Raw genomic sequence first — 22,830 nt, 5'->3', positions numbered from 1 at the left:
AATTAATAATTTGGTAAGTCAAAGCTACATTATTCATTTTTTAAATGTTTTGCTTTTTTGTGGTCAGACATAAAACAGTGTGCACTGATGTACATGGAGTGAAGCAAAGGGGGTGATCTAAAACTGTTAAGTAAATCTGTAGACTAATTTTTTATCACGTTACCACCACCAATGAATACAAAAATACCAAGATCTGCCCCACCTTACACATGGTAATATTGTATTTTGTACTTTATGTCAGAGTTCATGTTATATCATGAAAATTATGTCACCTGATTCTCATTTAGCTTATAATGAAAACATATATTGGTTATATTAGCAAACACTTAACCCTTAAAATCTCAAATAAGAAAAAAAAAAACAATATCCCACCCTCCACAGCTACATGAAAGTAATGTATAGCTGTTCCATGGGCATTATAGGCCTTGCACATGTATTTCCCTTCATCATCTTCTATCACTTCCTCTATGGTCAGGTGCTTCCCAAAATTCTTTAACACAGCTCGGTCAGGAAGTTGGTCTCCTATCTTTATCCACTCAACCATTGGAGTTGGGCTGGAGGAAGAAAAGGCCACAAGAATAAATATTCATGAATAAATGAAATGACAGATAGTGTTGTTCTTTAAGTGGCATTTAGAGATAGGAAAGTAATTTTATGCAAATGGATTGGACTGGTACTCGAAGGTAAACACATTATCTGAGAATAGTATTTAATGTCATATTAATGTTCTAACCTATTTATTAATAGTTAAAGTGCTCTTGGTTATCATTACACTAATGTCTGTAAATAGCACACAATACAAGAAATCTCATATCAGTAAATAAGTTGAATTCGGATAAATGAGAGAATGTTACTTACAAGCCTTCAGCAATGCATTCTAATATCAGTTCCTCCCCTTTTACAATATGAGTGAATGTTTGACCACCAGAGGGAGACAGAAGACTGGGCTTCCTTTCCAGAATGGCGTTAGCTAAGATAAGAGACCATACGATCCATATGTGAGGCCATATGATACATATGATTACATAAAAAGCTGTTTCAACATGTGCATGATGGTGTGATTGATTAATCTAATAATACATTTTCATATGTATGTCACTGAAGCTGCCTTTAAAAAAATGCATATCTCCAACAAAATAGATGTACACACCACAAGTGGTACACATCCTGAAGTACTATATCTAGTTTCAGTGTAAGCATTAAAACAGGTGTGCTGTCTGAGCTTCAGCTGCTAAAAAGATCTGCTGTTCTAGAGAAGCAGACGTAGTGAACAATGCTCACCTGTTCCCCTTCCACTACCAGATTGACTCATTGACTTTGCTGAAATGGAGAAATGGAAAACAGATGGAAAATACATGGAAGCACATATCAAATCAAAAATGAATGCAATAAACCATAAATGAGCTATTGGCATCTGGCAATGGTGATTAAAGTGATGGTCAGGACATTTGTAATGCCATTTTGTTCTGAAAAAAATTATTTGTTTAAACATTATTTCTAAGAATGTATGCTTTAAATAATGCTTTTTACACTGCCTCTAGAAAGTATGTGATGATTTTTGTTCATTTGGTCTAAAGCCAAAGCATAATGTTTGGCACACACCAAATACGGTCAAACACCTAGGTAACACCATTCTTATGATCAAGAATACTGATGGAAGCATTATGCTCTAGGTTCCTTTTCAGCAAGAGGAAGGCGGGAAGCTTGTTGCTACCAAAAGTAACATGGATGGAGTCAAATTAAGGCAACCTGTTGAGGAGAACCTGGTCTAGTCAGTGAGACATCTGCATTCAGGGTAAAATATACTTTATATGACCATTATACTTGAATGTGCTTTTTGAAAAGCCCATTCCAGATTTTGTTTCCCCTTGGCTTTCATAATGACCTCCACTCTTCTGAGAAGGCTTTCTATTAGACTTTGGAGGGTGGCTTTGGGGATTTATGTTCATTTTATCACAAGACCATTAGCCAGATCAGGCAGTGATGTTTGGTGATGAGGCCAGTGTTCCAGTTTATCCCAAAGCTGTTCAAGTGGGGATGAATTCAGAGTTCTTCCCTTGGCAAAGCATCCTTATTTTTATTGGTTTTACTGACTTTGGTATGTTCAGAGAGGCAGGATCATGCTGGAAAAGATTTGTGTCTCTTTAGTTCCAGTGAAGAGAAATTGTAACTACAAAGACATGCCTTACAATTGACAAATGTCTACATACTTTTAGCCAAAACAACACAGAGCAAAAATTAAAGAAAAAAAAAAAAAAATCATGTAATTAGGAAGAGCTGGACAAAATTTGCTGAAGAATGTAAAAAAAAAAATGGCATAATCAAAATATCCACAACTCTTGAAGACACATCTAAGACTGAGTTTGAGAAACTTTAAGTTCGCTTTGAATTAAAGAATATTAATCAATTAAGCATTTTTCAATTTTTGTTGACTTCAAATGGGGGCAAGAAATAAACATCCCAATCTCATGCATAAATTTGATGTTGCAGTAAAGCAAAAAGCGAAATAATCATTAGGGGTGCTATATGTAAAAGCTGTAATTGTTTCTACCCAGCAGAAGTTTCAGTTCTAAGGTTTCCAAATGAATACATTATAACCGAATCACAATTTATCTTTTAAATAGGCTGGTCCAATATTTGTTGTGCATGCTTCAAATGCCTTCCTTTAACAGCTGTGATTGCCATTACAATATACTGCTTTTAAATCCCCGACCATGACTTTAATGTAGGTGCAAAGACATGAGCTTTATGAACATTGTTGATGTATAAAAGGATCTCATTCATAGAATGGATGACATGTCCCAGATGTCTGAAAAACAAATGACCATGAATCAATCCTGCTTGATCCATCACTGCACCCCAGACCTCAGATGAAAGCTAGTGCTTTCTGTGGCTGACTTGATGCTATGTCATTGATCAAACACCATATTCTCGATGACAAAGAAGTCTAAAGCTCTGTTCAGGTCAAAATGACAGATTTGATGTTTAAAGGTTGAACAAGAAAAACTCCTTTCCAGTCTCAGCTGAATATAGCATTTTCTTATATTAAAGCTTTTTCAGCGATTCCTATGAATTATTCAGTAGACACAATGAAGATAACATAAAAAGCTTCCCAGTTCCAGGATCATTCATTCATCTTGTGTAGCCACTATTCTGGTCAGGGTTAATTTGGATCTGAGCCTATACTGGGAATACAGGGCCTAAGGCAGGAATATACACTGGATGGTAGCATGTCAGTCCATCGCAGGGGACCATGCACACACGCATTCACTCATTCATACTTAAGGGCCTATTTAACATAGCCAATCCACATACTGATGTGATTTTGGAGGTAAGAAAAAAAAAACACAGAATTCATTGAAGGCAAAAGTGGACACAGTGTGTACCTATAAAACTACACACAGTGAATAATCTAAGCTCAGGATCAAACCAAGGGCCCTGGAGCAATAAGCTACCTAGTGTACTAATGTGCCACCTTAGACACAAAGTGAAGACTATGATTATAAATAGAAACTTAATACGGTAACCAGATCCAGAAAGATGTTAATAACAAGGCAGTGGTGGCTCAATAATTAAAGCATCTGCAATACTGAGCAGAAGGTTATAAGTTCGAGCGCCACTGCCACACTGGGACAATTCAGCAAGGCCCTTTACCCTCTCTGCTCCAGGGGTGCCATGCTATCCCTGACCTGACTAGCTTCCTAATGGACTAGGTTATGCATTTTGATGTATTTTTTTTTCTTATACAGGACAGCCTATAGATTTTATTTCCACTTGTGATTTAAGAATATTGAATACCCAAAATTCATGTCTTTTGGGAACTACTGTATGTTTAATACCATTACTAATATGTAGCCTCTATCTGAAAGCATTCATTTTCTTGATAAAGGTTAAGCACACTCTTGATTTATTTTCACTAACAGCACTTAAGCAATGTAAGTGGTATTTATTGGATGTGTTGCATCTCTAAAGTATTATTAGCTTAATCAGTTTGCTTTGTTTTGCCATGCTGCTATTGGATAAAAAAAAATCTTAGGATTTTAAGGTCAAGTCAAATTAATGTGTAAAAAAATAGCTACCATTTGTAAATATCACAGTAAAAACCACTTTGAACTGTATCATTCCCTCCATGATATGCACTCCAGATCATCATAAGCTTAACGCATGTCAAGTATTTCTACTGTTTATGTTATTAGAAGTAATGACCTGGGACAATGGAGAATACATCAGTGAACAGATTGTTTGAGGGTTATACATACAGTTGCTGACAATAACAGACATGGCAGTTTTCTGGACGATGGTACGTATTCTTGGGAAGGATGCATAGCAGCAGTAATCTCTCCGGCTGTCTGTCTGAATGGCGTTGGAGAAATAGAGGTTCCCATTCAGCCCCATAGTCACTCTATCGTCTTGCTCTATCTGCTTCATACCTATAAGAGAAAGGGAACTTTCAGCACTGTTATGTGCCTGAAAATGCAAACAACAAATACAGCTATATACACATAATATTTGCTCAGTCTTTTTATTATTTTTTTTATGTTAACTGGTTGAGAGCAACATCAAATGTAATTGGATGATCATTTAAAGAATGCCTCTTTGTAAGTGAATTTTACTCACTCAAAAAAGTGATGCTGTGATGCAGAAACAGGGCACTCAAATATATTTTATTTGTAATTTTTTGAATAACAACTCAAACTGTGTGGTAACCAAAAAGTTCTGTATGAAAGATTAGTGGAAAAAACTCATTTTTAATAAACAGATGATGTGTGATCCAGGATATTTATATGTACTGGTTGGTCATGCTTGGTTACTCACTTATGGTCATCCAGTAGATTTCCAGTGGAGGAATTCCTTTAGGCGGTTTGCATTCCAAAATAAATGGTTGTCCCTCTTCTACCTTAATCGGATCAATTTTCTCTTTTGGAAACTTCGGAACATCTGGAAAGTAGAATAAACACAAGGCAAGTGCTGAATGGGCAGATGTAGTAATATATCGTGGCAGCAGGAGGGCAGTAAGAGGCCTGGATCGCCATAGTTTTCTTAAGAATGTGCCAACGTAAAACAGAGAAGATTTATAGCACCCTAAAACCTTGGTCCCAAAGCACAGCAATAACACACGATTACTACATCATCGCCTCATGTCAAACTTCAATGAGTGACTAAGAAGTGCTCATGCTTTGTCATTGCTGCCCCCTTTGGCATGGTTCCATGGTCCAGAGATTTATACAGTGGATTTTAGAGCACTGTGAGCAATGTATCTAGGAGAATGATAAAGAGAGCAGTGAGTCTATTTTTCACCCACTGCATCCCAAGGTTCACATACACACAATTATATAGCAGAGAGAAAGGGGGCAAAGTTCAGGGGGCTTGTAACAGGCAAATACCGTGGACACCTCCATCGAGAACAAGAGTGGCCATTTCAGTGGACTCTAAATCTAATTGAAAGTACCATAATAGTACAGTCATATTTTACTCACTCGGAATGATGAATTCAATTTCCTCTGACATGGCAGTTCCAAGCTTGTTATAGGCATAACAGCGATAAGTCCCTTGGTATTCAGTGAGGTTCCCGTTGTTTGAGATGATGAATGTTCCAGAGTCTTCATTAGTGATCAACATGGGGTCCTGATATGGATCAAAATCTTGCCCATTCTTTGTCCATTTGAATCTACAGGAAAAAAATCTTGGGTAAACAATCTAAATCCTAAAACAATTTACAGCACTCTGATAATTATGTAATTATCTATAAATATGTTTGTTGGAATAATACAGCACACATCATCAAGAGAAAAAGAGAGAGAAGACTTGCAGATTGAGAGTAATTCAGTTTCTTACAAAGTTATACCCACACAATATCGATATCATTTTTATTTTAGCTATTGCAGATGTAATATCATTTATTCATTCATCTTCAGTAAGCTTTACCCAGGACAGGGTTGATGTGAATCTTGAGCCTATCCCAGGCACACTAGGCATGGTGCAGAAATACACCCTGAATAATATACTCAATTCTGTAATTTAAATAGAGACCAAACCTGGCCTGCATTTTGTCAATCCATCATATGTGTATTAAAACTAGAAACTGAATTAATATATGGCCTAATAATATGAATGACACTTCAACTGGAATAAAAAAAAAAATCAAAATATTATAACCAGACTGAGGAGATTAAGATTCTAATACAACATCACGTCTAATTACATTAGTAATCGTTTCATACTACTTGTCACAACACACACTGACCAAAGTGAATGGTGCAAAATGGACTTTTGGATGAATAAAGACACCCTTACACCATTTTACTTTATTACTTAAATAAATTGTTTAGCTGGATGTTCACCAGAGTTTGCTTTTTAAAATAATACACAATAAGCTATAATTTAATGAAAATAAATTACAAAATAACTTTTCTATAATCTTAAAATCTTCTGTTGAGTTATTCCTAGACAACATCTTTTGACAACATTTTCTGCATGTTATATTTTCTGTAACTAGCATACCATCTATCTTGGATGTTGAGCAGATATCAAAAAATAATTTTCTGTTCTTCACCTACTCTGTGTCATTTCATAAAGAAATTACAAAAACAGCCTTTTTTAGGTGGTAGCGGAACTACTGATGGGAGAGTAATACAGACCAGAACCTCTACAACAAACATATCTAACTTAAAGATCTGGTCATCTCATTTCCTACGTGTCCTCTGAACAACTGCCTGCATGTCTGCCTGACTGGACGCTATAAGCGTTGCCATGGAAACTGCACAAGAAGGAAGAACGTCATAAATACTCAACCAGCTAATAACCACCCTGTGTTTGATCAATAATTTTTAAAGATATATTTAATGTTGCATACAGTTCCTTTAAATAAACAAACAAACAAACAAACAAATAACCATTTCTTAGCAATATTATAATTTTCTAGCTTTACATTTATTCTTTTATTATGTGCCTATTTATTGTTACATTACATGCATTATTTATAGATATACAAATACTCACTTTATTTAGGACAGGACAATTAAATGAGCAGGTGTACATGTGCTCCTAATAAAGTGGCCAGTGAAGACATAAGACATAATGTGCTTATATAATGACAAATCCACAGATACAAATTAGGTGACTATTACTGTCAACTATAAACAACAATTCCATGATTTGGAAAAGACAGTACTGGAATGAAAATTTCCTCAGTACACATTTTATAAGTTATGCTCTGAAAATGGCTATTTTTTTTTTTTTGACATTTGTGCTTTAGTAGTTTCTGGGATTTTTAGTGATTTCCAGTGTTTCTAAATGCATAATACTAGGGTTCACATTTACTATAAAATATATAAAATACTGTGCATAAATATATAGATAGGACATATGAAAATTATTCACAACATGGACTACTCTTGGCAATAGAATCATTGTACCCCATGTTACAAGCTGTATTTGGTTTGTATTAAATCGTACCACAGGATTGCAGAATATCATTAAGCACATGACATTAGGTAAAAGTAATTGTACTTTTGTATTAGGATACACCTCTTGGCATTGCTAATGACCTAGTGTGTGAGTGTAAGCATGAGTGCATGTGTGTACTTGTTTGTGTGCTTACTCTGGATCAGGATTGCCTTTGGCTTCACACTTCACTGCAAAGCTCTCATCAAAGGACAAAGCGATAAGAGTGGCTGGTGACTGCTCTGTTATCGTTGGCGGCTGCTCAACTGGGTAAAGAGAGCACAGGAGTGGCAGTTACACTACACAGTACTGCACAAGAGGCTCAGGCATATGGGGCGACTCACTCGTGTGCTTACATTAAGCGTAAGCAATGATGCATGCGTTCCTGTAAGGACCTGCTGTGACAGTGTGACCTTAGGCCTTGACTAACAATGATGGGTCTAATACAAGCTACACAAAATAGTTATGCATAATAATATAGTGTAGAAAAAAATAATCAGCTGAAGTATAATCATAATCTGAATCACGGTTTGAGGTCAAGTAAATATGAAACTGATGATTTCTGTAAAGTACACTGAATTGCTGGTTTATAAGTACATACTTTGCATTCACACACATTGTACTTTCCAACAAGCCATATCTCGTGACTGTTATGTGTGGTGTAAATAAAACAGATAATCTTTTTTTATCAGACAAATCACATTTTACATGGAACATAGTGAATGTGCAGAATGTCATCTTCAAACACTTCACTTACCACATTTGTTTTGACTTGTTTACAATAGCCAAAGGCCATACTGGGTTCAGACCAAAACTGTTCCACTCTTTAATTTAAAACATCTGTGTTAGATCAATTACATTCCCTGCAATAATATTCCTCCAGAAGACATCATGTAACATGTAGAGTCACAGTGAAATCTTACTCTTGCTACAGGCCAAAAGAGGCACAATACTAGATAGGTGTACCTAATAAACCAGCAACTCAGTCTGTCCAGTAAGGTATACAGTAATATGAAAGTTCACATAAAATTGTTTATGCAAACATTTAAAAATGATTAATTAAATTATTGTGTAATGGTTTTGAACAGAGATTTCATCTTTCATTAAAATTCATATTTATTTCAGGAGCCACACTGAATGTTTTAAGGAAATGCCCCTTACAGGCATTGTAAGGTACTACATGCATCAGATATTGGGCATATCAACATACAGTGTATATGAAGGTTGATTTTGCACAATGCAGACACAAACTGTCAAACAAATAATCAGCATTAACTAGACAATACACAACACATTAGGGATCTATCAATCTCTAGATTACAGGAGACAAACTATGGTGCAAACACAGCCTGTGGTCTTAATTTAGCCAAAACATGCTAAAATTATATTGAGACAATATTTTGGTAAGTCTGACTCATTTCTACAAAAGGATTCAGAAACATGTCAAGTGTGGCTGGCCTTTTTGTGTGTTTAATAAATGACTCCAAATACCAAAATAGACACAGAATAGTTCAAGGAGCAAGAGTTCTTCTAAAATGTATACTGTTGTTGAAAGTTTCTCTTAGCCTTTCTTTTCAATAAATATACCGCAGAACACTAAAAACATTCAACAAGTTTAAAATATATGGCACAGTCATGACATTGTTAGAATTAAAACATTAGAAGAATTGCAGCAATTTTTGACAAACACATGTCCCTACATGTGACAACAATTTCCAGGGTTTTTCATATGACTAGGCTATGATGAAAATCTAAAAGTCAACAAGACTGAATGTTGTGATAAAACCTAAAGGTGCTTCAACTAAGTGTGTACACTTATGCAACCAGGTTATTGTGTATTAGTAATTTTCTTTTTTTTTAATAAAATGATTCATATTATTTTCACTTTAGTTTATAGGTTTCACAATAATGGTAGAAAAATTCTAAAAAAAAAAAATTGTATTAGTTTAATATTTTTTATAACACAGAAACCTGTCATTTTAACAGAAGTGTTTTTATATCAGTATATGACTGGCCTTTAGGTATTTTGATAAGGTCTAATTTGAAACTTTTTTGAAAATCTTTAAAACAGTTTGGACACTGCTTCTCTACATCAAGGAGTGCACCAGCAACAGAATATTTAATCTCAGTATTTGCCATTTACAGAAATAAGCTACAAGGTGATGTTTACAATGCTATATGGCTGCTATATTTCACCAACTGAAAGTGGAAAAGAATGAGATCCTATCTGATTGTTAACAAGAAAAACACATTAAATAGGCTTGTCCTCTATAAACTATCTATTACCAAGACCATATACAGTATATATACAGTTTCTTCCTTGGAAACCAGACATATTTTTCCATTTATTCAATGATATATATGTCTATTAAATCAGACTAGCAATAAGAATGCATTTGGAATAATTTTCTCCCATTAGATTGCCTTAGTTAGGAAAAAATGTTCACTTGTACATTTGGCAGCATATTAAGGAATATATCCATAATTTATCATCCATGAAGGGGAAAGAATATGAATATAAATTCTGATAATCAGTGCTGGCAAATTATGATATGACATTAATCATCACTTACTCTCTAATGGAATGTCCAGAGTGTTTATGAGATGCCTGGTATTGAGGAATGCCGCCAGTAGCAGGGCAACGCCCAGTCTCCACAGTAATCGCATCACTGGTTACACCCTCAGAGTTGAGCAGTGGAAGAAGAAAAGACTGGTGTGTGGGCCAGATTTTAGTACATCTTACTCCAATAAGTACTGGAGAGTCATGACCTGTGCAAGACACACACAATTATCACTCACACATGAACTGCTCAGAATCAGCCAATGCTAGACATTACCAAATGTCAAGGTGTGAATGCAAACACACACCCACTCATGCACACATTCACACACACACTCACACACAGCATCTTACTGTTAGACAGTTCTCCCTGAAAGGTTCACACCCACTGGCACACGCCATATGCTCATAGAAACTGCGCAGGAACTTGTATGTTCATCAACACACACTTAAACAGCCCCATGTGCATTCATGCACACACACACACACACACACACTCAAATCACTGAAAGAGCACACCTGCATCGATGCTTCCTACCCACGCGTCTCTTTACACAAAATGAGCAGAATCTCCATATTAAAGGTTTCTGCTGCACACTCCCAGGAAACACACATTGTATCCTTGTTTATTATTTGTTAGAGTGAGTGTCAGACACATTTCCCTCCATCCTCTGATTCATAATGCAACATACAAAAAGCCATGAATGTAAATAAATGGATGGCCTCCTTTGGCTATGATAATGCACAGCAGATGTTGTAGAAATTAGGCTGAATTATGAATTCATAGCACAATAACAGAGACAGATTCTGATGAACTGGTTTTAAGAGCGAGAATGCTGCCGTAAGACAGCAGGGAGCAGCTGCCATTAATATTCAAGTAGGAACACAGAGGTAGGGGTACAATGGTGCTTGAAATGCTGTGAGAGCACCATTTTTAGTTATTTGGTAGTAATAGCATAACCATCAGTAGGGTTTTTTTAGTCTTGTATCACAAACTGTTAGAAGGATAGTGTACTTCACATGCACCGAGAAACCAGAGGCTATAATATAATGAAGACTCAGTGGGGGGTCAGGTACAAGAGGCTCATACTACAGCAAACGAGACAGTGCTTCAAACATGAGCATGAACAGCCCCGCCCCCACACATTTTACTGCTCATGGCAAAATACAGCTTTGCTGAATGTTGCTTTATTGCAGTGCGTCTCTTATACAGACAGAAAAAAACTACCAAAAGCACAATTCCATTATGTATGGCGTATTTATTACATTAAACACTTGTGTAACAGGCTTATTTTCAGTTAAGACCAGGAAACTGTCAACACTGTGTTATTCCAGATGGGTATGTCACCTGGCACAATATTTTCTCTTTACTCAAAATGTCCATCAAATCCATCAATCAAATAAACGCTTCAAGTTGTTTCACTGGGTTTACATTAAAGCATGTCAACCTTATTTAAAGACATTATTCAATACTAACCATTGTAGAGATAATACAGGCTATGTAACAGATAATAATTTATTTTGGCAAAGGCTAGGCTGTATCTTGAAATTACAAAGACAAAGTAATGTTTATTCTTTTTGTCTTTCATTTCATGATCTTTAAAGGTTCAGAACATATGCATGTTTATAGTACACAGTACACAACCTACTAAACAAAGTTGTGTGGTTTAGTACTGAGTCTCTACTTGCAGACAGGATTGCATTGTATTTTATTACTACATTTAATTTAAAACAGATTCTTTCATTCTCATGAATTATTTTACATTTTTTCTGACAAAACTAGCATAAATCGAGTTTTTGTTCATTATGTTGGTATTATGTTCATTATTATGTTGATTTAATTAGCATTTAATGTAAATAAATGTGTAAAAAATGTGTAATATATTTGTAAAAAAATAATACATAAGTATGAAAATAAATAAAACCATGGAAATGACAAATAACTTTAACCATATACATCATCTAAATCGTTTTGTTTCATTTTATGAGGTAGACACAATATGAAAAACAGTACAGTAGCTTTGTTACACAACTGATCTATGTCTATCCTTACTGTGTACATCTATGCTGAAATCATCTATGGGCATTGCAATCATGTTTAGACAGTTTACAAATTAATCTATTAGGCTTATGTTCATTTCAATATGGTATGTACCAACAACCTGTTCAAAACATGACACACTGCATGAGAAGAGCACACTTAGATAGCAAGCTAGAAATTAAAGCATCTTCTGACAGATTGACCATTTTACAGCTCTGTTTGGATGTAACTCACAGATCTACGTAATTTGACCTTTGCAGAATTTTTTTGTGTGACATCAATATATACACACAACGAACATGAAAGAGACACAAAATATTGCATGACAGACCTAACCTTAACCTTACTGTACAAACTGGAATGGAGCCATTACTATAAATCTTTTACAACATCAACAAGATCTGCTGAGATCTTAATGTGCCAGTTACCACAGGAGTACATTCATTTGTGATATTAATTTACATAGTTAACAACAGATAAATATTTGTAATGACAGGCCCTGGCTAATTCTAAAGTCACTGCCACTAATTATCTCACATTCATGCTTGGGTTTTAGCTCTGACTTTGCAGTGGATTCACTTGAGTATCTGATGAGCCCTTCTCATTCAGGCAGTGACCCAGCTCATTAGATTCCTTCCTTTTGGCTCTAATTAGTCAAATATCCAAAAGCAAAAAGAACTACTAATTATAACATAATGATCATTTGTGAAAGTGGAAAAGAGAAGTCTCAGAGTCCCAGCCAACTGAGCTAAGTGACCGCACAAAACTTCAGCATTTCATAATGTTCAGCAACATGATGCACAACACACTCAAATGGCTTCTTTGAACGAGCAAAAAGTTAAGCAGAAAGAATTCATGACCCAGCCTCTCTCATTCCTTGCTCTACCCATTTCCTCTCCGCTACTTAATCTGCTGTGCAATTTAACAAATCCCAACAGGAAAACATAGATCAAACACCAGTGCATGAAGACTTTATTGAACAATTGACATATGTGCAAGAAAGAGTCGATTCCTTTTAATTCTCTGTAGGAGGGTTGTGTTTTCCAGATGGGTATTAGCACTGCTCTACAAATCTGAGAATTGTGATAATGGGATTAACTCGGTCTCGCTCCTTCTGTCAAGTCACTGCCAGTTGCTCTGACCCCCAGTATGTACTATGTGATATCACCAGAAAAGTCATTAGAAACTAAGAAAATTGGTTTATGCACCATTTGACCCACTGACCCATTTAGTTTATATTTTTACTGTCTTAAGACAATGTTCTAGTTTTAACATGCTGTTCTTCATCAAACAAAGTCCTCTCAGATAGACCTATTATAACTCCACTCTAATTGAACTGGAGCCCTCTCCATCAAATTGAATTTGGCTGCTCTTCATTATTGTTGAGTGTCTAGCAGGATGCAGTACGGCCATCTGGCTGGGGACAGATTGTAAACCATGGGACCGGACATGAAAGACGTTCAATTTAGAACTACTTCATCCATATGGTATATAGCAGGAGTCACAAAGCTCTGTAGACATACATAGTTCATCATAAATCAATAGCTTTAATACTATGACCATCTTTTGAGATTAGCACCCTCTTGGTAATTAAATGTTTAACTTATGCTGAGCATGATTCTGAAACAGAAGCAGTCAACCTGCCAGGCAATTGCTCATGTAGATAGAACTAAGACCTGTTTAAGGACCTCTGGCTGTTTCCTAATCCCCTCGTTCGGTGCCGGAGGCTCACACCCGAGCCCGCTGAAGTTGGCAGGAGGCTAAAAGCTGCCAGCGTGGGAAGCCCAGTGTGACCTCTGACCCACACTAGTCCTGGCACTGCCTAAGCACATCAGTATATGACAGGTGCCAGAAAAGGAGGAGAGGAAGATAGAAAGTGGGGCAAGGAAAATCTGGAGCAGGCTTTTCAGATGGATGGCATCTCTCTCCCTTTCCTACACTTTCCTTGCTCACAGCAAGGACTCCTTTAGCACCATGGATAAGCATAAATCAAGAGACTGGGAAGGTGGGAAATTAAAGTGACAGAGTGGGGCACCTTGTGAAGATCATTTAGTGGCAGAACTCAGAGGTATGCCATGCCACCCACTTTCAACACACAAAACTGTCTTCTTTCATCAAAAGTTATGCACTTGGGGCATTTTCCCTGTAGAATTATAATGTTGTTTAATTTGTTCTAATACCTCTAGTTCGAATACACTGCCCCATTTTTCCAAGAGTAGATTTATTGCTCAGATACAATCCACAGTTTGATGCCATACAGCACAGGATCTTTTTACTTGCTGAAGATGCATCTCCTACCCTCTGCTAGCTCACTGTTAAATTGCCTATTGTGTGGGAATTTTTCATGCTGGCCGCTAATGGGATTAGGTCATGTTAGTTGAATAAAAGTGCATTTGAAAACCTCTAATTGTGGAAAATCTGATTCGGATCTCTTCCACATACTTCTGTTATGGCTGTGACTAACATCACTAAGTAGTTATTTCCCTGCAGTTCTATTTTCTGATTACAGCATTTAATTTGGGGTTTATTTAATCACTTATTCCATTATGTTCAAATTAACTAAGTTCCTATAGAGGGAGTTTCCGAAGTAAGGAAAAAACAAGATGCGGAATTACCTTATAGAAAGAAAAAAAAACTAAGAAGAGTTGGACTGTTCCCCCAAGGCAAGGGTAAAAATTACTTTTTTCTAGTGTATACTAAGATAATTAGATTTATATTGCATTTATGCTTTACTTGAGTATTACAGAAATTGAATAGTTGTCATTTTACTTACACTTTAAAGAAAACAGCTTTTTCTTCACTGCATTTTTAAGATAAGACCCCATATCTAGCTAATGGATGAGAGAAAATCAACATAGAAAAAAAAAAATTAGTGCCAATTTATCATCTTCTGTGATAAACTTTTTCATGCTACACAATTTAATTACCGCTATATCCACACCCTCTAAGATTTTGCAATGTTGTCATTGTCGCACAATCAATTTGCAATTTTTCAAAATAAACACAGATTTTCTACAGATCTGGGATAAAATGTGTTCACAACATTCAGCCAAAGCCCCCAAAGCAATTCAGATGTACTGAACATGAGTACAGTTATGAACATGTACAGTTATCATAGAAAATGATTAAATGTGTGGTATTTTTAAAAATTTTAAAAATGTAACAAATTGTACAAACTTAAGTAGTTCTGAACAATAAAAAAGCCCCAACAACAAATTTGGAAAAATCTGCAACAGTCAGGCTGCAACAATCACAAAAAAAAAACAGGGAAATCTAGAAATGCAGGACTGGTAAACGCAGGTGAAAATAGCTAAGTCACAAGACTGCAATGTCAACGATGAGAATGTGCATCCCTGCATCACTATAGTGTTTCATTATGCTGTATGATAAAAAGACTCATTTAAAATGCCTCATTAGAAGGCATTCATTTCATCTAATTTGAAATAGCATTTTGAGCTAACTCCGCTAACACTAAATGGCAGCAATTGAAGAAAGTAGTGCCAATAAAATTAACAGATATTGCTTAATTAGCAGCAAAACTAGTTAGATTATCTATCAAGTGATAATCCAGTGTGGAAAAAGCAAGGATTAGCTGCTTAGATAGGCAGACTAATGGTGATAGAGCAAAGAAATAATCATTGTCTGTATTGGCTGTTATTTAGAGACACCATTTTGCAAACAACAGTTTTAATTTCACATGACTAACCAAAAAATCAGATTAAAAATGTATTGGTTATTAAACTAGTTTGTGCCGAAGAATTACAACTGCTTTTAGAACAGGTTGTGTTGTTAGGGGAAGGCCAACAATGAGCTGGAGCAGGAGACAAACATTAAGAAGAACAGTAAAGGAGATATAGAGTAATAGTATAGATTGGGGAAGGCTTCATGAAGATGCACAGAAAAATGAAGTGGGTGTTAAAATACCTCCAAGAGAGTAAGAGGATGATGAAGTTGATGGATACAGCCTGAGCCACAATAAATGAACAGTGGAGTTCCTTACCTAAGCTCCTCTGTGACAGGATGATGAATAACCTGATGACCGCAGTAAAATGCACTGCAGGCGACAGAGATGGACAGGTCCCCTGACTCTAGCAAAAACACAATTTAAAAGCCCCCATCAAATCCAACACCTTCCCAAAATCAGTAAACTGCAACATGCTATTCTTGGTTTTATTGATTGGGCTTTCCTAGGGTCTAGGTCAAGCTTTCACCATAGAAAGATGTACTCCAGGCAACAGCAAACTGTAAGGATAGTAGTTCTGTTCCAAATGGATGCCAAACTTAAAAAAACACATTTTTTTGTTTAGTAGCAAGTAACAGTTCCCTTTCGAGGGAACTCGATACTGTGTCATGATTGACACTATAGGAACACTTTGTCAAGGAAGTTTGTCTGAGCCAATTCATTGGCTCGGATAGGACACGTGGCATCTAAGTCACATCTTTCAGCTTTTTTTGTCTTCAGGAAGCGCTCCGCTGTATGTGTATCTCATGGTGGCTGCAGCCAACGTTATCTTTTTGGGTCTGATTCACATGAGGCCGTTCTGGTTCTGGCTCTGAGGTGCGGATTTTCATCTCCGCGGGCATCCCCTCGGTGCCATAAGGGTTAAGCGATGCGAGCTTCGTACCCTTCTTATGTGGAAGACCCTGGTTTCTGACCTTGGGTCCCATTCTAGAGGCGTGTCATCGTCGCGGGACTCCTTTGACGGACGCCTCACTTTCGGGTGGGGGAGCAGTCTTGGACAGCCTCCTTTTACTTGTGCTGCTGTGTCAACATGAATTAGATTAATAAATGTACATCTGATATCAATTGATCTCATGTCAAACTTATTCTAAATGCTTTGTCAACTGCTGGCTTTGAAACCAAAATATGTTAGTTGAGTACACATTGTGAACATTTATAAATATGCTTTTAATTAGCTCAAGGTACGTAGCAGGCTAATGTTAGTAGTGAAAATAATAAATGCTTGTAAAATTATATGATTAACGATTATGAATTTTATACATTAATTATGAATGCATAGTAAAGATGATCTGCAAAGGCCAGGAGTTCTTCTTCACTGTCATTTGTCAACTTGACTCAACCACCAGCTTCACCTGTCATTACCCCAAAATGAAGTTGCTTGATTTATAGAAGTCTGTGATAGGAACTCACAATCTCTGCTTTTGTTTAATTCATTTATTTTAGAATTATTAATAGTATAGAAAATAATATTGCATTTTAAATCACATACTTACATTCTCAACTGTTTTGCATACCAGTTCTCTGAATTTTGTAGAAGGTACCTAGTAAGTAAGTTTTAAAGGAAAGAGATCTCTACAGTGTGTTTTACAACTCATTGCATAAAATCACTAAGTATTTTACAGTTTGACTTGGGAACCTGAAAGATGGGGGCATTTTATCTCTGAAGTGTCATCTATTAAATCTACATGAGTTACACAGATGACTGTAGCTCACATTACTGCTGTTTTTCTATGTACACGCCAATGTCATGTATCATGCATAAACCAGGCCCCTACGCATAGCCTCTGGATTATTTCCCTACAAATGTAATATTCACTGCCCATAGCCTGTTAGAAATTTAGTCTATTTACTCTGTAGGAGTTGGGGGAGGGGGACACAGTGGCTTAGTGTTTAGCATGTTTGCATGTTCTCTCTATGCTTTGGGGGTTTCCTCTGGGAACTCTGGTTTCCAATCCTTGTAAAGACATATGTTTTAGGCTAATTTGCATCTCTAAACTGTCTGGAATTAGTGAGTGTGTGGATGGATATAAGACGCTAAACTGCCTTTTGTTGCTGTGTGCCTTACCTGTACTGTGCAATGACAGTAAAGTTCTGTCTATCCAAATTTTGTATTCACAGTATTAGCACAAATTCTTGCAGGGCTTCAACGCTGTCATAAATTCACCAAATGCACACCAAGTCACGAATACAATTACAATTACATTTCCAAAGCTAATCTAATCCAACTTTAAATGTACATCCAAGCAGTAGGAACATTAGATTAGAATCAAGTTGAGTTACAGAGACGTGAAACAGTAGTAAACAATAACAAACTACAAAGCTGCCATTCCTCCTACATAATGCCCTGCATAATCAAGTTGGAAAAGGAAAACACACTGTACCGGCATTCACCTGTAAAAAGTAATTTCTCCTTGTCTGCTTTTGAGATGTTTGCAACTCATGCAAACGAATGTTGCACAAGGCACTGACATTTCTGGGGAAACTCTTTATAGCTTTTGCTATAAATACCATTCAGCTCAATGGAGTGAATCAGGGAAGTCCCTCAGATGATGATGGCATTCATCTGACTGTTTTGGTCCATGCTGCACTTCGTTAAGTAAAGGTGGCCAATGATCTAAACAGCTTTCTAGTTTATAAAATGTGAAAAATATGTCTGGCAAATAATACAACAAAACTGAAACCTGACTTTAATCTTGGTGTATTTTTTCCACCTTGTAAAATCAGTTACAAGATTGACAGAAGATTTATAGCATTACGAAGGCTTACAGGTGTTATGCCATGTTTTGCAGTAAATTGTTGTTTTCTCTCAGGGTAAAAGTATATAGCACTGATTTACCCCATGTCTGCCTTTCTTAGACTTTGTAATAATGAAACATTTCACTGCATGTCGTACTGTGTATGTATATGTATGTGACAAATAAAATTTGAATAAAATTGAATTTGATATAATGATGGATTGAGGCATATTCAAAGGAGTGTCTATAACTAGACTGATAGTAAGGAAATAACAAGAAAGTGTCAATAAATAGTGTTTAATGTATTACCATGATATCATAATTAAAAAAATGAATAATAATAATAATAATAATAATAAGTAAATAAATAAATAAATAAATAAATAAATAATGCCCTTTTGAAAAACAACTTGTAATTAGAATCTTTGTATTTATACCAAAGTTCAAAACTTGATATTATACATTGATTACAAACAATATTGTGGGAAATCATATATCATAAGTGGCCATTAAATAGTGTCCTCAAGACTTTTTTTTCCTCAGTACTTGCTTTACTTTCTTTCATATCTGTGGTAATTATTAACACTTAGAAACACAGAGACCTGCAGAAGTACTTAGATAGAAAAGAAATGCAACAGCTCGGTTGTGTTTGGAACATTGAGCAGTTTTGACAATCCAAATCCATAAAAAAGTGATTTAATGAAGACAAAATCACGATTTTGACATGGCCATCTCAGCCGCCTGACCTAAACCCCATTAAAAACCTGTTGGCTGAGCTGGAGAATAAAATCCACAAGACAGGATATGGGGCCCTCATGGATATTCTCCAATTTTCACACTGGGCAAATTTGCTGCGGTCCAAATCTGAGTGTGATTGTTGCCAGTGTTTCCCACAATGTTGGTTTGGTTTCATACTCTCTTGATTCTATCAGACCATTGTGCATTTGTGTTCATTTTACATCATCACAGATTCTCAGGCTACCTCCTACAGGTCCTTCTCCTTCTCTGTCAAAATGACAACTTTCACATTACCAATTATTCATGCAAACCATATTCTGTTTTGGATTAAACTGACAGCATGAAAGCCCCATCAGATTCCTTTCTTTTAGCTCAGCTCAATCAGTGGTAGCTTAAACTAATTATCCACAGAACCCTTTTATCCATCTTTCCCAATGGTATTAATAATTGTTGTGCAGACTAGATTTACCTGGTCAATTAAAACTTGAAACTTTCTTTTAGTTTAGCATTGTTACAGAACTTTGCCTTTGTAAAGCTCAGAAAACAGAACCTATTTGAGTGCTACCTGTAGTGTAAATTACAAGAATGTGCTCTTGAAGTCAACATGAGGAAAAACAGTTCCACTCCAGAGAAAAATAATAAATTTTCTCTATAGCTAAGGTCACACGCAAGGCAGTAAAGAATGAAAGAAAACATTTTACAGGGGCTCTGCGATCACAGATGTGCTGTCAAGTTGGAGGTGAGAGAGAAAGGGAGAAAAGAGGTGAGAAAGATGGGTTGGGATTTGTAGACAGAACAAGTGAGGGGAAAATCGTATAATTAAATTGCAGGTAAATGAGGGCTTGTGTTTGCAAACACAAAGGGAATTTTTTTCTCTGATTCCTGCTTCCTATTTCTGTCTCTTTGAAGTCTGTGAATCACAGAGGATCCATTCTCGGGACAATAATGATGTTAGCCTGTGATCTGCTCCGAGTGGCATGAAGTGGGTGTGTGGCTGAGAGCAATTTCACAGCAGAGACTGCAGGATTATTTGATGGAAACAGAAACAACCAAGGCCCTCACTGCATTCACTCACAACATCTGATGGATGTTGGCAATCTCCCAGAAAGCAACTGGCCACAGTTGGAAAAGATGGATGAAAATTACTTCCCAGATTCCCTGCATTAGAACCTCAAGCCAATTTGCTTTTTGTGCAGAAGAGGGAAATTTTGATTTCCCAGTGCTGTGGCGAATTGTGCTGAAGTGAAGCAGTAAGAAAAGAATAGCTCTTATTTACTTTTACCTATTGCTCTGTTTCCACAATTGAACACATGACCACTGAGAATCAGGTTCTGGATGTGTGATTCATAAAAAGGTATGCCAAAGTCTACAACCATGAACTTCCTGCTATGATCTGAACAATATCTTCATGACAGGCTGTTTAAAGATTTGGCGGTTATAGTAGAGATGTTCTGTGCTTGTACATTGTTCCAGTACTTACATAAGCCTGTTGTATCTCTTTTATATCTTCTTTTACGATTGACTATCTGAGAAAGTCCAGCTTCACAGGAAGCTTTCTAACAACTGTCACCATAAACCCAGCTGGATGTAAATGTTTACTCATTTTTGCACAAAAGCACTCAATTCAAACTGAGGCACGTTTCAAAAAGGGATAATTTCATGCATTTTTGCAGAGCAACAGATGTACACAGTATGAGATATGACAAAAGAAATTAGTTACAATCCAATCGAAACACTTTTCTTATTCATTCCTAAATAAAAAGGTAAAGTTAAAAAAAATCCTGAAATCACTTCATTCACTAGCTCTTAAGACTCACCTTTCTTCCTAACCCATGACCCATAACACGTGCAGAAACCCAAAACACTTGCTCTGGTACTGTAATCCCCCACCTGACGCACTTGTAACAAGCTCAGCCAAAGAATGCAAAATAGAAAACTCTCACTACTCACGAGTCCTTGCTCCATTCTCTTCTTTCCTTCTGCCTCTGGCTAACCCCTTTGACGGATACACATTACAACAGACTGGAAACAGAATGCAGCAAGAATGCGTGATACGAGAAACTGACAAAGTGCTCTGTAGGCGGCCACGAGATAGGAGGCACAGGGAAAGCGTATGCTGCCAGAGCCTCTCCCTTGGCAAAGGAGCTCATTAAGTGAGTGACAATCATGCTGCACAAAGCCTGATCTGAGAGCTATTCACTGCACTGGGAGGGTAAGAGGGGGGAGAGAGAGAGAGTGAGAGAGGGAGGCAACAGTGAAGGAATGTTGAATTTTGCAATAATACCATCAACAAGCTTATGCAAACACACACACACACACACACAGAAATGAGCATGACGTGAGCACAATATAACACTCTGCTCTGGTGCTCCAAAACAGCTGCAAACGGCTGCTTATGTTCGACTAATTGGCACCAATTCAATGGGAACATAATCAAGAACATGACCAGAAACCCAAAGAACATGTGACTTTTATTTGACTCACAGAATATAGGTGGGCTAATAAAAAAAAAATCCCTTAAAAATCCCTTACCAGCAAACTGGGGAAAAAGCCCCGTTCGTCTCCCATTACGTTGGGGAGCAGTAAGGGTGAGGGGGAGATTCAAGATGATATATGATGTGGAATGGGGTGAACGACTTACAGTTTAACAGGGAAGAAGGAAGAGGAAAATTGGAAATGGGGGAGGGTAGGGGGTCATGCTTGAATTATATTGATATAGGTTGTTAAAGGACAGAAAAAGCTTCAAAGCACCGGAAAAAACAGTCCATGAAAAAAAAAATCAACATGAGATTAAATCAATTTGATGCATCAACTATGCATAGCATTTCCCTTGCTTTTATTCAATCACATATGCTGTAGGAAATATTATCCAAACAGGTGGTGCAGTTAGTTGAAATACCGTTACATTTCCATTACATTTACAGGCACCAGAAAAACTTTTGTTTTTATTCTAAATTAATTACAATAAACCTATTTGCAAGCTTGATTTGATTACATTAACTTCATCCTCTCTGACTGAAGGTAATAAGTTTAACCAACTAACCAAAGATAAAACCGGTCTTATAGATTTATGTGTGTTTTCACTTTGTACTCCAATAAATAGCTCAAGCTCAGATTTTTAATCAAAAGCAATAAATCATTTAAGCCAAATTCTGATGAACCAGTCTGATATGTCCTATGTGAATTGAGCAACAGATGTTCTGGCAATAAAAGTGCCATTGTCAGTGAAAATAAATAATACACTAGATTAGAAATTGGTTATAGATCAATAGATTGATCTATTATATAGATGAAATGCCGTGATTAGTCATCATTCATTCTAATTTAACAAATAACCAAAACAAGTTTAGTCTTGAAACATCTACCGATCTAAAACGTCAATGTGCTTCAGATGACATAAAATGGGATTTAGCAAAAACACTGTGGTGTGTTTAATCATGAGAGCAGACTGCCAAATTTAGACACTGAGAACACTCATTGCTGTGTCAATCCAGGTCTCTTGGCACTCTCTTTAAGTGCCAGCAGGATGGGGCTGCCATTATGGGCTGCACAAACAGAGGGAAGCCTTATG

General features: G+C 36.6%; 1 protein-coding gene across 9 annotated transcripts in view; it reads right to left on the bottom strand.

The window, feature by feature from the left end:
* Positions 1-22,830, bottom strand: part of chl1b (cell adhesion molecule L1-like b) — a 77,939-nt gene that overhangs the window by 28,124 nt on the left and 26,985 nt on the right. For 5 of the 9 annotated variants that reach the window (XM_058402658.1, XM_058402664.1, XM_058402657.1 and 2 more), the window contains exons 1-8: positions 10,017-10,125; positions 7,601-7,709; positions 5,478-5,668; positions 4,816-4,938; positions 4,260-4,430; positions 1,282-1,320; positions 859-970; positions 373-554 (exon numbers count right to left, since the gene is read on the bottom strand). In XM_058402658.1, coding sequence (XP_058258641.1) covers positions 373-554; positions 859-970; positions 1,282-1,320; positions 4,260-4,430; positions 4,816-4,938; positions 5,478-5,668; positions 7,601-7,709; positions 10,017-10,110 — 1,021 coding nt within the window. In that variant the 5' untranslated portion in view covers positions 10,111-10,125. Of the gene's footprint in view, positions 1-372; positions 555-858; positions 971-1,281; positions 1,321-4,259; positions 4,431-4,815; positions 4,939-5,477; positions 5,669-7,600; positions 7,710-10,016; positions 10,213-16,044; positions 16,133-21,076; positions 21,095-21,209; positions 21,458-22,830 lie in introns of those variants that run through there. The other 4 variants (XM_058402661.1, XM_058402659.1, XM_058402662.1 and 1 more) reach the window with 4 other exon arrangements.

The sequence above is a fragment of the Hemibagrus wyckioides genome, linkage group LG11, assembly GCF_019097595.1.
Source record: "Hemibagrus wyckioides isolate EC202008001 linkage group LG11, SWU_Hwy_1.0, whole genome shotgun sequence".
NCBI lineage: Eukaryota > Metazoa > Chordata > Actinopteri > Siluriformes > Bagridae > Hemibagrus > Hemibagrus wyckioides.
This window is presented reverse-complemented; position numbering and strand designations above follow the sequence as displayed.